The sequence below is a fragment of the Cygnus olor genome, chromosome 1, assembly GCF_009769625.2.
Source record: "Cygnus olor isolate bCygOlo1 chromosome 1, bCygOlo1.pri.v2, whole genome shotgun sequence".
Lineage (NCBI taxonomy): Eukaryota > Metazoa > Chordata > Aves > Anseriformes > Anatidae > Cygnus > Cygnus olor.
Window position 1 is genome coordinate 86,621,877 of NC_049169.1, and position 13,173 is coordinate 86,635,049.

Consider the following 13,173-nt stretch of genomic DNA (forward strand, 5'->3'; position numbering starts at 1 on the left):
TAGGGGTGAGGAGGAAGGTGAAATGCTGTCTCTTTAAAGATGTCCTTTATTATTATTATTATTATTATTATTTTCCCAGTGGTTGCCTGCAGATAGCTGTAGGCATTGAGAGATTGTGTAGATTACAGTAAATCAGAATGAAAAGGTAGATTTTGTGTAGATGCATTTGTCTGCTGTAATTTTTTATATATATTAAACTTACTGTAATTGTACAGTTCATTTCTGTTGTAAACATCATTAAACCATTTTCCAAGTGTTTTAACATGTATGCACTTGTTCGTGTTTTTTAAATGTGTCAGGGAAGGCTAGTTCCCCTTCCCCCCGGTGCACCAAACTGGGCCAGGAGGTTGGTCTTTCATGCGCTCTGTCTTGTCAAGATGTAGGTGAGTCCAGGTTTTTTGCACTCTGCTTGAAGCTGTTTTCTACTTCTGTATTATGAGTTCTCTCCTAAAAGAAAAACAGCTTCAGTTGCTTCCTGAACGCAAAGAGAAGACTCAGCTGACACCTGCGGTGAGTGTCCCCAAAACAAGTGCTGGATGTGTTTTGAGATCAAGATCCCTTTAAAAGAGCATAAAGGTGGTGGTGTTTTTTTTTTTTCCTAAGAATTTATTCCCCTATGATGAGTGGTTGGCATTTTAAGACTGTTGAAACTCTCAGCTTCTATATCTTGCAAATATGGTAAAGTGATTTAAAAAAAAAAAAAACAAACAAAAAACAAGAAAAAGACATTTTCAGTACTCATTGTTCTTGCATCAAGAACAAGAGTGCTTTGCAGTAGCAAATTTACCAGCTCAGTTGTCTTAGATTTTTCTTGTCACTGCAGAAAAAGAACAGTAAGGAATCTCAGAACTTCTTTGTGAGACGTTCATTGCCAGGTATGTGATGTTTACTTTTTTTTTCTTTTTTTTGCACTAATTTACAGTCTCTGAAACATTATTCAAGCGATACAAGCACTGAATGCAGATACAGTTTCAATGCTTAAGAAGTTAGGCACAGCCTTGTAATTTATATTACAGCAATTTCAGCAAGTCTTCGTACTTCTAACCTAGTCTTGTAAGAAGTGGACGTGTAACCTCACCTAGGCAGTGCCCACCTAGGCAGCTCCTGTTCCCCCAGTTTTGCTTTAGCTCTGCTCCCTCTGTCTGGGCTGATGACCTATGTTAAAATAACCTCTATTTTGTAGGGCTATTTTTCTCCTTGCTGAGTTGCTTACAGGCATTCATCACGCAGTCTTTTAAGTAAGTCACTGGCAAAACTGAGGATGCAGCAAGAGGTGAATGTCACTTTCATACTTGGGCGTAAAGCATTTTTCTAACATGACTTCCCACCACCTCCCAGGATGCGTGTAGACGCTCCTGTTGGAGCACCATCCTCAGCAGCCTGCCTGGAGCCTGTGCTGCTGCTTCTACTTGGTGCAGGCAGCCTGAATGGGTCAGCTAACGAGCTCACACCATTCCCGCAGCTGTTCGCTGCATGCACGCACACACAGATCTTTGACACTAACTTTATTAGTTCATCACAAATGCATTACATTATTGAATTGTTACCATTTTGGAATGATACCTGCATCTTTTACAAGTAACCCGATGATTTCAACTGGTTTTAAAACTGCATTTACATTGGCTTTTGTACAGAGAATCTGTTGCCCAGACATGTTTTGTTTTTCTGACATTAGCATCAGCGCACAAATTCTTACAAGGGGAGACTTCTGCAGAGATGTTTGTAGGTGTTGTGAATGTGAAGGGGCAGGAGTTAGGCAGACGCATGCTCCAGCCAGATGGAATTCTATAGGGTGAGGTTTCCTGGTTTTCCCAGTATTGCGTTCTTAATCAGAGTCCATCTTCCTTGTTTTCACTGCAGCAGGAGTATCGTCTGCCTTCTGAGAAATCGCTCACAGGTCACCTGGCTCTTGTTTACCTCTAGGTGCTGCATGAGTGGTGATGCCACAACCTGATTTTTTTGTGGGAGCGTAGCACTGATTTTCTTCATACTGAAGAGCTGGCACTGAGCCTCTGTCCTTCACTACAGTAACAGTGCGTCACTTTTCACAGTTGAAGAAAAAAAATTGTACACTGCAGCAGTTTTTGAATGGTAAATTTAAAGCAGAAAGTTTAGCTGGCCATTGTCAAATGTTCTTAAGATAAATACTGCAGGAAATAACTACAGCCTTATCTTTACAAGGGTCTTTAAATGCCTTGAAACTGCAATTACATGACTTGATAGCCCTGGAAGGTAAGTAAGAGCTACAGAAAGAGCTGCATTAGGTATGGTAGGGTCCTACAACACAAATCTTACAAAAATCAGCCTAATAGCTACTATTATTGGAAAAAACTTTACAGATATGTACATTTTAATAGCTAAAGCTTGCAGTTGCATGATTCAAGAGGGAAGGGAGAAGGAACTGACCAAGTCCAGACATACTCCCTCTGTGCACCAGCCGAAGTAGATTGCTGCACTAGGAAAATACATGGTGCTTGTTTTGGATGAAAAAGGCCTTCACTCATCTCCTTCCCCAGAGCATATGGGCATCTCTCACTCTTGCCCATCCCCTCTGTGACCCCTGCTTAGCGGGGCGGCAAAGGCTGCATTTGGAGAGCATCATAGGTGTCCTTGGTCGCTGTACTGAGCCCCTGAAAAAGAGAAAAACAGGTGAGGTGAGTGTTTTGTTCCCCCTAGATGACTGCCTAGTCAGGAACAAGGTGGCAGGGGCTCAGTAGCATAGTTTGGATTTTTTTCTTTTCCCCACAGAGGGTTTTTATTCATAAGTGTTTCCTTTGTCTTGGTATGGTGTCAGTGACCATCTCTTACCCAAAGGCAAGATGCATCCTAAGTATCTGTTATGAATGTTTGACTACAGCAACTCATTTTAACAGGTTATGCAGATCTTTACAGTACGTTTTAATTGCACATTATTGACTACTAAGTGCTAACTAACTGCTGCTAGAGTGAACTTTGCCAACTAAATGAACAGACATCAAATCATGAAAGTTTTTCTCAGGACTTCTCTGTAATAATTTGGAAGGGCAGCTGCAACTCTGGGTAAGTTGGCCATGGGGCTTCAGCTGGCTCTGAACCCTGAGGAACGCATCCCATCACCCCGCTTCCTGCGCTGCAGCAGTCCATCTTCTGACAGCCTGCTCCTGGTGCTGGTAAGTCAGCTACGAAGTGTGCAAGTTCCGCGTGTGTATCCCTGCTGCCTCTGTGGCGCGTAGTGCTCCAAGAGTGGAGCAGTCAAAAATGGGGCAGCCACAGGTCAGCCCAAAAGGCTGCCAGAGCCAAGGTAACTGGGACTCTCAAGACTGAAGATATAGCAAGAGGTATGGTGATTGCTTTTAAAACTTCTAGCTACCCTTCCCGCCTCTGCTATTAATATTTAGCTCTGCTCACAAATATGATGAATATTTGTTGAGCACATCAATAAGATAGTGCTCCTTATCTTAGTAGTACCTGTGACTATCTCAGGAGAGCAGGTTTTGAAGAAAGGTACCACTAGTTACAAATGCACTGCATTAACAGGAAAACTCCCTGGCATGTGCTGCATCAGGACTTTTTTTTAATGTTTTATTTTTGTAATGTGATGTCAGTGGCAATGTACAGGCTTCTACAGGATGTGAAATGCATTTTGGAACAATTTTGCATGGTGTCACAAGTAAGGTGTCATGGTGGGCTCCTTGCCTTCCATTATGTGTGGGCAACACAATGTCCCCAGTGCACTAAGGGTTGATCAGTTTGTGCTCTGCACGCTGTAGTGAGATGGGCTGAACCACTGACACTTGGAGTTACAACAGCTGTTTGGCAACCTGAAGGTTTCCACTTAAGCAATAAGCAATTCAGAGCCCAGACCATATGCATCACCTGCCATAGTCCAAGGTGATTCTCCAAGCTGCAGGACTGTGGAGATGGTTCCTGACAGTATTCCTAAATGAGTTTTCCTGCCAGTTGTATTTAGAACATGCAGCCAATTTTGATAAAGTCACAACAGTGTGGTCTTTGCTCTGAACCTAAGTAAATATCCTCAGAAAGCTGCTTCCAAAGCTCTGCCTCATCATGCATTGTGAACAGTGTGGTTAGTATCTGGAGGCTACAATTAAGCTGTGAAGATAGATGATGGGAGCAACTGCTGGATGTGTTGCCTACCTGGTAAACAGCATCGTTCCCTTTCCCTCGCCGTCTCTGATGCTTTGGGAAAGAAAAACAAGCACAGATTAATGGGTGCTTTTCCTATTACACAAAAGTAAAGAAAACTCTGACTGTCCCCATGCTACGCTGAGGGTCGGCAGCTGCGTTTGGCCAGGTCCCAGCCTCTGCGCAGAAGGAAAACTTGCTGGCAAGCACCTTCTAGCCTGGAGCAGCCCAGACATGCTGCCTGTCAGCATTTGCTGCAAGGGCTGTGGACGGTAAAAATGGTGATGACTAGAAACAAAAGGGAAACAAGGTTTGACATAGTTTCCAGCCATCCTGTTATAACGCTGCTATTCCTTTGATTTGCTGTAGGTACATAGATTTGGCAGCATTCCCACAGACACCTGTTGTTCTATGTGCTGAGGGCACACCTGGAAGAAATGGCTCTGTATTTTTTGTTGCTACATCAGCTGGTGTCTGAGCGACTCTGCCCTCTCTTGGACAGGCAGGGGGAGTAAATTAAATTCTCTGTCACATGTTCTGTGAGCGGTGAAGTTCATTGCAAGCACAGGTAAGTCTGCCTGAGGCCAGTCACAGTGGATTCAGTACAGTAGGTACAGGGGCCGTCATGGTACAAGCAGATCGCACCAACAAAGTGCAATCTTGGCAAGTTTTTTGTTCCCCTCCCCACCTTGCAAGTAATAGAAATGTTCCTAAACAAGAACATGGTGAGACTTCATAAACTCATAGCTCAAACTGAGCTTGAATATGGCAGATGGGCATTTCATGGAATCATAGAATTATGGTTATATTCAGATATATAATAAAGAACATATATATAATTCCATAAGGAATTATGATATATATTCATATCATTCAAATCATATTAATTTAGAATAATAAGGAGGGGATTAAATGTCAGCGTTGCTTTTCCATTTTTCAATAGTAAACTTTCCTGTGAAATCCCTTTTTCACTTTTCAGCAGGAAATGAAAGGTTATATATAAGACACTGACTCAAAGTATAACCTGTATAGGTCACAGCAATTTTTCATTTTGCCATAATCAGCATCCCAAGATAGTTTCTTTTCAACATAAGCACTTTGTCTACTAAACTAAAGCTATGCCTTCGTTGCTACCTTTAGACGTGTTCCTTTATAAAAGTTCAGGAAAGGATGTGGGGGAAGGGGAATGTTGCCCCAGTTGCTTGTCTGAAGACGAACAAGAAGGTGCCTGCACATTCTGACTTGTGGTTGTAAGGCAGACCACTCTCAGTAGCCCATAGGAGAAACCATGAAACCCCAGCTCTGAGCTGCCCTGGAGGAAAGTGCTCAACTGATGTGGGCTGCTGGGCCACAAGCTTTGTGGCCCTTGAAATCAGGCATTTCCTTCAAATATTCCTCATTCCTTTTAGAGGATAACTGCAGTAACTTAGATTTTTTCTGTCAAAAGTTGCAGTGTTTCCCCTTGATATTATTCATTCTGCTCAGGGACACTGCTGCTTGCCTATGGGCTGTGCTTCTAACACTGAGGGTCACAAACCTTACTGTCCAATCTCTACCTTGTTTCATGGCTGCTATAACTCTGTAGTTACATATCTAATTTACTGCTGCATCTAACACGCTGGTTGCTACAGGAAATAGATAACTGTGCTCCTCTGTAGGTGCTGTGTAACACCGGAGCTTCCTTGCGCAACCAGCTACAAGCAGCCTGGCCTACCAGTCTGCAAGGGAGCAGCAGTGAAAATGCCTCATCCCAAGCTTTCATCAAAAAGGACAAGAGTACTCACGTCTCCTTTCTTTCCAATTTCACTGTATGCCTCGCCCATCTTGTCCTTCTGCAGTGCCTGCAAGCAGAGAAGAGGAGAGAGTCAGTGTTACTGGAAAAGCCAAGCCAGCCCCCGGCTGCCTGCACCCCACTCCTGCACTTGTGGGGCTGCCTTGCCTTGTCCCAACCCCAGTTCAGAAGTTCCACGTTTCCAGTGAAGGAAGAGTGGCAGATCTCGACTGATGCGCATTGAAGTATAAGCCATGCACGATCAAATCTGCTTAGCAACACCACAGCATCTCAAGACTTTTAAATGAATATAACCCTGCACTAGAACAAGTCATTTATCTACATTAGTGCCACATGCTACACCAAAGCTCTCCAAAGAAAATCTTTAAGCAACATTTGCTCGGGAGGCAAAACCAAACGTGCCTCTCAGGCCTAGGGAAAAGGGGAGTCTGTAATGTGGCAGGGTGAAGGTTAATAGGAGCTCTTTCTTCATCCATCCAGGGAAGCAGTGCCCAGCTCTTAGAACCAGCAGTGATCAGAGCTCCTGATTCAGTAACGATGAAGGCCGGACTTCGAAACGAACTCATTTCTCAACAAACACTCAGAAAGACCCTGAGTGTGACATGAGTATCCATGTTTCTGTCCTTTGGCGCACAGACCAACACGTTCAGCCGGCATTAAATCTATTAAATTAAGATGCTCCTAAGCAGCCGCTCTTAGCGGCACTGGCATTTGCCCTTTGTTAGAGAGCAGCCAGAGAGGGTGGAGAACAAACAGATAAAATACTGCATCATCATTCATATGGGACAAAGCTTGGTTAATTAAGCCCTACTAATGGTTAACAAAGGAGTCAGCAGGTATGTTGATCCAAATTCTTTTCTCCATCTGCCCTGGCAGCCCACATTTTTTTTCTTGGCACTGAGAAAGGGGCAGAAATTTTCAAGCATTTTGAGAAAAAAAGAATGTCTTTGAAAGGAGCTGTTAAATTGAACCTAAGCTGAAACAAGTCAGGGAGAAAAAAGTCTTCTGTGAATTAAAAACTCCTCTTTTCAGCCATCCTCACCCTCTACCCCCACCCCTTAGCTCTCTCTACTCACACTGTAGAGGGTGTCCTGGGGGTTCTTTCTTCTCTGCTGTAAAAGAAAGGAAGAAGGTTGCTCATGTGTGCCTGTGCATTTGCTCTAAGGCATGGCTACAGCTCTGTGAACAAGTGACAAGTACAGCCCATCCTGCCTCCACCCATAAGGCTCCGTTAAGACAACATATTCTCCAGAAAATTGACTTTACTAATTGGTAAAAACTTAGCTCTTCTCTGTTTGATACAGCTGCCACCTGCAGGCAAGCCCTACGTGCCGATGCAGAAGGGTTCCCCTCCCTCTTCCTTTGAAGCTGTCGGGCTCTGCAGCAGCAGCAGTTGTTTTGGCAGCTGCTCGACGTTGCTGGCACTCGTTTGGCGGCGTCACGTGTGGAGTGCTCTCGTGAAACACCGGCTCCCGCCTCGCCTGCTCCGCATCCGCCCCAGGCTGGGTGTCACTTCCAGTCTGTGTGGCTGCAGGCTCTCAGCAACGTGATGGGGGCACCAGGGGCACAGATCAAAGGGAGAGGGGAGGTTTTACTTCTGTCCCCGTCACGCTGCCTGCGTTACTACACAGGTTGTGCCAGTCCCTCTCAAGGAGGGCACTGGTGCTTTGCAAGTGGGTGCTGAACGCCGGTGTGCCTAAGCGGCGGTTAGATGTGAGAAGAAAGGAACCAGATTAAAAGAACTAAGGGGCATGTGTGGGAGGAAGTTACCTCATGTCTCCCGCCCATCTCAGGGTCTGCACCTCGCTTTGCTCCCAGAACATCATATTCATCTCTGTGCCCACGAGACAGTTTCTGAAACAAGAAAGCAAGCAGCAGTGATGGACATTAAGATCATAAGAAAACAGATCTTGACTTAACACAAGAAAAGAAAGTATGCCCAGCTTGAAGTCCAACTTCATGAGTATTGTAAGTGAGCTGGAAATTGGTTTTACCCCTCAATTTTTGCCCTTCTGTCAACAAAATTGTCTGCAATGAAGCTATGGAAGCCTCTAAGAGTGGTCTGTGAAGTACAAAACTGCAAGCCATTACATCAAGAACCTTTCCTAAGCAGAACAGAGCTGAAAAGGGGAGTGAGAGAGACAGACTCTGACTGCCATGCTTTCTCTCCCACTGGTAACTGAAGACATAAGAGTTTAATTACTTATTGCAAAAAGGCAAAGGTGAGATTTTGGGTCAGAATAGCACATTTCTTCTGTACACAGAGCACGTAAGCCAGTATTCAGTGCTATTGAAAAGGTGACACTTTAAACTGAAAACAGAACATTAGTTTTCATACATTACAGAGTTAAACAGTGGCACTCATCACAGGATGTGGCTATGGTCAAGAGCGTGAGAGAAAAAAACAACATCAAGGCAACCAGACACATAGCCAGCATTTAATGCTACCATGAGTGAGCTGTTTAGCTAGAACGAGAGTCAGGATCTTGTCTCCATCCTCTGTCGCTGCAGGGGCAGCCTTCCATTGCTGGCTACAATTAAGGGCATGGCAGATGGGGTGTGCCTCCATTTCGGCCTCACACAGCAGCTCTCGTGCTGTGGGGCAGCAGGAAAGCTCAGGGACAGAGGCAGCAGGGCTCTGGTGACTCAGCCCCCGTGCTTCAGGTGATACAAGAGCTGCAGTTGCCCAGGCCTGCAATGCAGCTGTCCTGAGCGTCTGCCTTCTCCTCAACCCTCGTCAAATAGCACCAGAAACACTGGTGGTGGCAACGCCAGCTGCTGCTAAGGCATATTCCTTAGGAAGGGTGATCAGAGAGCCCCAACCACCCGCAGAGGAACAGGCATGAAGACCAGAGTGTGCACATCATACATAACAGTCTGCACACACTGCACACACAGCTCCTGTCGGCGTTACATACCGCAGCGCAGCCTCCAACACTGTCTGGGGTCCTGGTATACCTCCAGGTTGGTGGATCACATCAGGAACCTACAGCCCATACAACTAGCATCCAGCCAGACAAGCGACAAGAGGAGCTACGCCCTTGTCTGGTTTTATTTTTGCTCCTCACAGCTGCTGTGCTGCCTGCTTGGGCGTAGTGCTTTCATTAGCTGGTTGATCCACTGTTTCTCAGCTCCATAGGCAATTCACTACATGTAAGTGCCCCAAAAGGTCTGTCTGGATAGAATGATTTGGAAACAAACACACACAAAACAGTTGTTACTTACATTGTACACATCATCCTGGCCGGGCAGCTGCTGTGGTTCCTGAGCCTGGGTAAGCTGGAAGAGAGACCATACCGTGAGCAGAGACAGCGGCTCCCTTCAGTCCTTTTGTTCATAGGATCACAAAATCATTAAGGTTGGAAAAGACCTCCAAGATCATCAGGTCCAACCATCACCCTACTACCAATGTCACCCACTAAACCATGTCCCTAAGCACCACATCCAACCTTTCCTTGTTCCTCCTCTCCTACAAGTTACTTTCATCAGAAACTGGGCAACCCATACCCAGCCAGCCCACGGCACTGATGGGGCTACAGGCAATGGAGGTCATTGCTGCACTGGCACTTCTCTCTGCATGCCAGGCTGCTCCCAGAAGACAGGCCCTTTTACTTGCAGGTCACAGCAGCTCACAGCTCTGCAGACTTACATTAGCCCAGGATTCTGATGGGCACAGTGAACTGGTGTGAAGTCTTATTGGAAGACTTAGTTTTTTAAATTAAATTTTGTAGTAATTACAGTTTACCTACTCCACACCTTTTCCAATGAAAGTGCCGCTCTTTTCACTGAACCCTTGGCAGGGCCAGTAACATACCAAGCATCTAACCCATGTTGCTTGTAACAGAGCCTAACTGTTCACACACATCGGCCACATAGTCCATAAATAAAAAAAACATAACAAGGTTGTACCCTTGGCAGAGGCCACAACAAACAACTCCTTGGGCCAGGAAGCGAGGTGAGAGATTCCACAGCTTGGAAGATTTATAAGAAGTTCTGGGTTTGGGTCAAGACGGGGCCCTCCCCAGAAAATGCCCCACCGGCCTTGCGGTGCTGTATGACGATGGCATTTCAGCTACAACGCCTCTGCTGCTTTTGACTGAGAGACCCCAGCGTAACCACAGATGTGGCTTTCCTCCCTCGTTCTGCTTCCTTCCCTCCTGCAACAGCTCACTTTGCTACAGCTCGACGCTACGCGCCGTATCAGCAAACAGCTGAATGCACCAGGGCAGCGAGCATGCCCGGGGCTGAATGAGCTGGGGGTGAGAGCACTGCTGCTGCAGCAGCTCACTGCTCCAAGTTCACACTTCTGGTTCTGTGGAAGCTTTGCTGAGCCCTCCTGAACATCGCCACGGGCAAGGTGCGGAGCTCCTGCCACCAGGCACCGTGCGCACGCTGTGTGCCCGAGTGGCTTTTCCCTCCAGCAGCCTCAGAAAGACTTCCAGTCCCAGATCAGTGTTTTCACCCGTGCTCAGGATTTATACTGGCAACAAAAGAGCTGCTCCTTCACCAGCACTGAGTTCTGCCCATTTCCGCCACACATCCTTCCCTCTGAGGTCAGTAGTGGCTTTGCAGGCCTGAGAAACGATCCCGCTGCAGGGCAGGTCGGGTGCTAGCCCAGCATCACCCTGTCTCAGCCACACCAGTCGCTGGATGGGAACAGCCCATCGGGCATGTCCATCCCATCCCCAAGCTCCTCTCCTGTGGTCCTTGAGGTTCTATCATTTGCATCATCACATTCGTGCTATCAGACATGTCTTGACTTCTTGAGACATTTTAATACTTCCTTCCTGAGTTTGGCATTTATATATCCTGAGTTTTCTGTATGTCCTCTGCCCTATTTCCAGTGGCAAAGCCACATCGCTCTTGACTAACCATTTCCCAGCTACCATATCCAGAATCTCTGACTGCATCCATAATTGTGGCATCAAATACTCTTACATAGTATGTACACTTCCCCTCCATTCCTGAACCCTCAGAAAGAACTCACCCAAATTACCCAGGCTGGCACCAGAAAAGGAGAGGGGGAAAATAAAAAAAAAAAAAAAAAAAAAAAAAGGAAAATCAAAATGTCTTATTCTAAGAGATATGCTTCTTTCTCCACCTCCATTTTCCAGCTCAGCCCAATATGTTTACACCACAAAAGCCAAATATGTCACTGTTTGGTTAGACTGACCTTAGCTTTCACAAAAAGGGCTGTCACGATGACTGCGTAAATGAAGAGGAATCCATCCAGTATGTAGCAGAGCCTGGGGTCCATCAGTCCAAGAACTGTTACAGCATCTGCACAGAAAGACCACAAACATCACCAAAACAAGGCCGTTTGTACCAGTGTGGCAGTGCTCCTTAGCACTTTGTAAAAACACAGCCAGTATGAGGCCAACCCTGTCTGCTTGTGAAGGAGCTGGAAACCTGAGTGAGAGTCAGAGCATAAACAAGCTTGGAGGGGACCGGCAGAGGTCCAACCCCCCTCTCTGAACAGGGTCCGTCAGCCCTGGCTGCCCAGGAGCTCATCCAGCTGAGTCAGGGCACTTCTAAGGGTAGAGATACTCGCAGCCTCCCTGGGCACCTGCTCCACGGTCGGATCTCTCAGCCAGCACAGGACGTTTCCCCACTTGTAGAGCCCGGGCACAGAGAGCGAGCACAAGCTCTGCAAGGAGATAACCGAGGTCACGCCACAGGCACTGCAAGAAAGCCTCGCACAGAGCCTTTGCTGCCTGGGTAAACCCCACAGCATCTCCTGCAGGGGCTCGCTTCTGGGGCTGCTTGGGGATTCCTTCATCAACTGAGAAGTGGGTGCATGGGAAAATACGGCAGCTCTCGTTTTGGGGATGCTGGAGACCTTTAAATGTGAGAGGGGAACTGTGGGCAGGAGGGATAGACTTTTCACCCCATATATCAGGATATGTCCATGAGCCACCCTGATTCGCTTTCTGATTGAGAGGTTTTAAACCTCAATTCTCTGCACAGGTACCTCAGCTAGCAGCCTCTTGTAGGATGGGTCTCTCTGAGTAGATTAAAAAAAAAAAAAAAAAGAAATAATTTTACTAGTGCCCTAATGGAGAGCTCAATAAAATCGTTACTCAGCAGATGTTGATGTTAATTTCCTTGTCCACGTTGCATGACATGTTTATACCCTGACTGCATCACGCTGAGCACAGTAATAGTGTTGGTTTTCAGCAGCTAGAACTGATTAAATTGCTCCTCTATCAGTAAACGTGTAGGAAGCTCAGAAATGTAGCTGAAAAATAAAAACGATCCAGGTCAAGAAGCCTAAGTAAACATGGATCTAATATGCAGTTCCAGGACCACTGCCAAAGGAAATGTTGTATTGCACAGCTATTAAAAAAAAATCACTTAAAAATGAATCCAAAGTGTGCTTTGTACAGAGAATTGGAGGGAGTTCAAAAGAGGAAGATGAGAACGATCAAGAGCCTGTGAAACCCTTCTAGGAAGATAAATTGAAAAGTATTTGTATGATTCATCTCCTTCCTCAGGTGAACAAAGTATGGCAATTCTTATTAACCACATGTGATGGATAGTTGTTGAACCACTTAATGTACTACTTCAAGGTGCTCGGTTACTCCAGCGATGAGAGCAGGGCCGTTCTGCACGCTGTGCTTTCTCCCCAGCCCATCAGGCCACGCTGAAGATTTCATTAAATTTGCAGATGCCATTCAGGCACTACACACTCAGCACCGCGAGGAAGTCTCCTTTGCAGAAATAAAGCTAACGACGGTGGTCTGTAGCACTGCTCAAGTATGTGATTTGTATAAAGCGTGACTGAAAATCCATGCCTGGAAACCCGGTAATGTAATTGTAAATTCTGAAGTAGATGATGATACAATCACTGCTCCCACTGAGAGGCTAACACAGACAGATAAAGAAAAAACACATTTTCCAAACGCTAGATTTGTTTACTTGTCTGAACTAAGAGTCCATATTCAATTCTTTAAAATCGTATTTAGAGACAAATCCATGGAAGTAAAATAAGATTAAGATCCCAGACTGTTTTCCTTCTTCCCTTCCTACTCCTATGGTTTTTAGAACAGGGTTCAAAGCACTCTATAAACAATAACTTTCACCACATTATTTTCAGGATTATCAAACCTCATACGCACGGAGTAAATGGAAACAGAGGGATTAAGTTATTTGCCTGACACCGTGCATTAAACCAACAAACAAGCTGAGAATAGCTTCCTAGAGTTTTTCTTCCAAACAGTCGCAGGACAGCACTGTATGCCAGCACTGGTTCAACA

At 45.7% G+C, this 13,173-nt stretch overlaps 1 protein-coding gene across 2 annotated transcripts in view; it reads right to left on the reverse strand.

The window, feature by feature from the left end:
- Positions 1-1,828: 1,828 nt before the first annotated feature.
- Positions 1,829-13,173, reverse strand: part of CD247 (CD247 molecule) — a 58,046-nt gene continuing 46,701 nt past the window's right edge. For both annotated transcript variants that reach the window (XM_040567558.1, XM_040567555.1), the window contains exons 2-8: positions 11,091-11,197; positions 9,143-9,196; positions 7,688-7,771; positions 6,994-7,029; positions 5,910-5,966; positions 4,138-4,179; positions 1,829-2,630 (exon numbers count right to left, since the gene is read on the reverse strand). In XM_040567558.1, the coding sequence (XP_040423492.1) occupies positions 2,565-2,630; positions 4,138-4,179; positions 5,910-5,966; positions 6,994-7,029; positions 7,688-7,771; positions 9,143-9,196; positions 11,091-11,174 (423 nt within the window). In that variant the 5' untranslated portion in view covers positions 11,175-11,197 and the 3' untranslated portion in view covers positions 1,829-2,564. The remainder of the gene's footprint in view (positions 2,631-4,137; positions 4,180-5,909; positions 5,967-6,993; positions 7,030-7,687; positions 7,772-9,142; positions 9,197-11,090; positions 11,198-13,173) is intronic.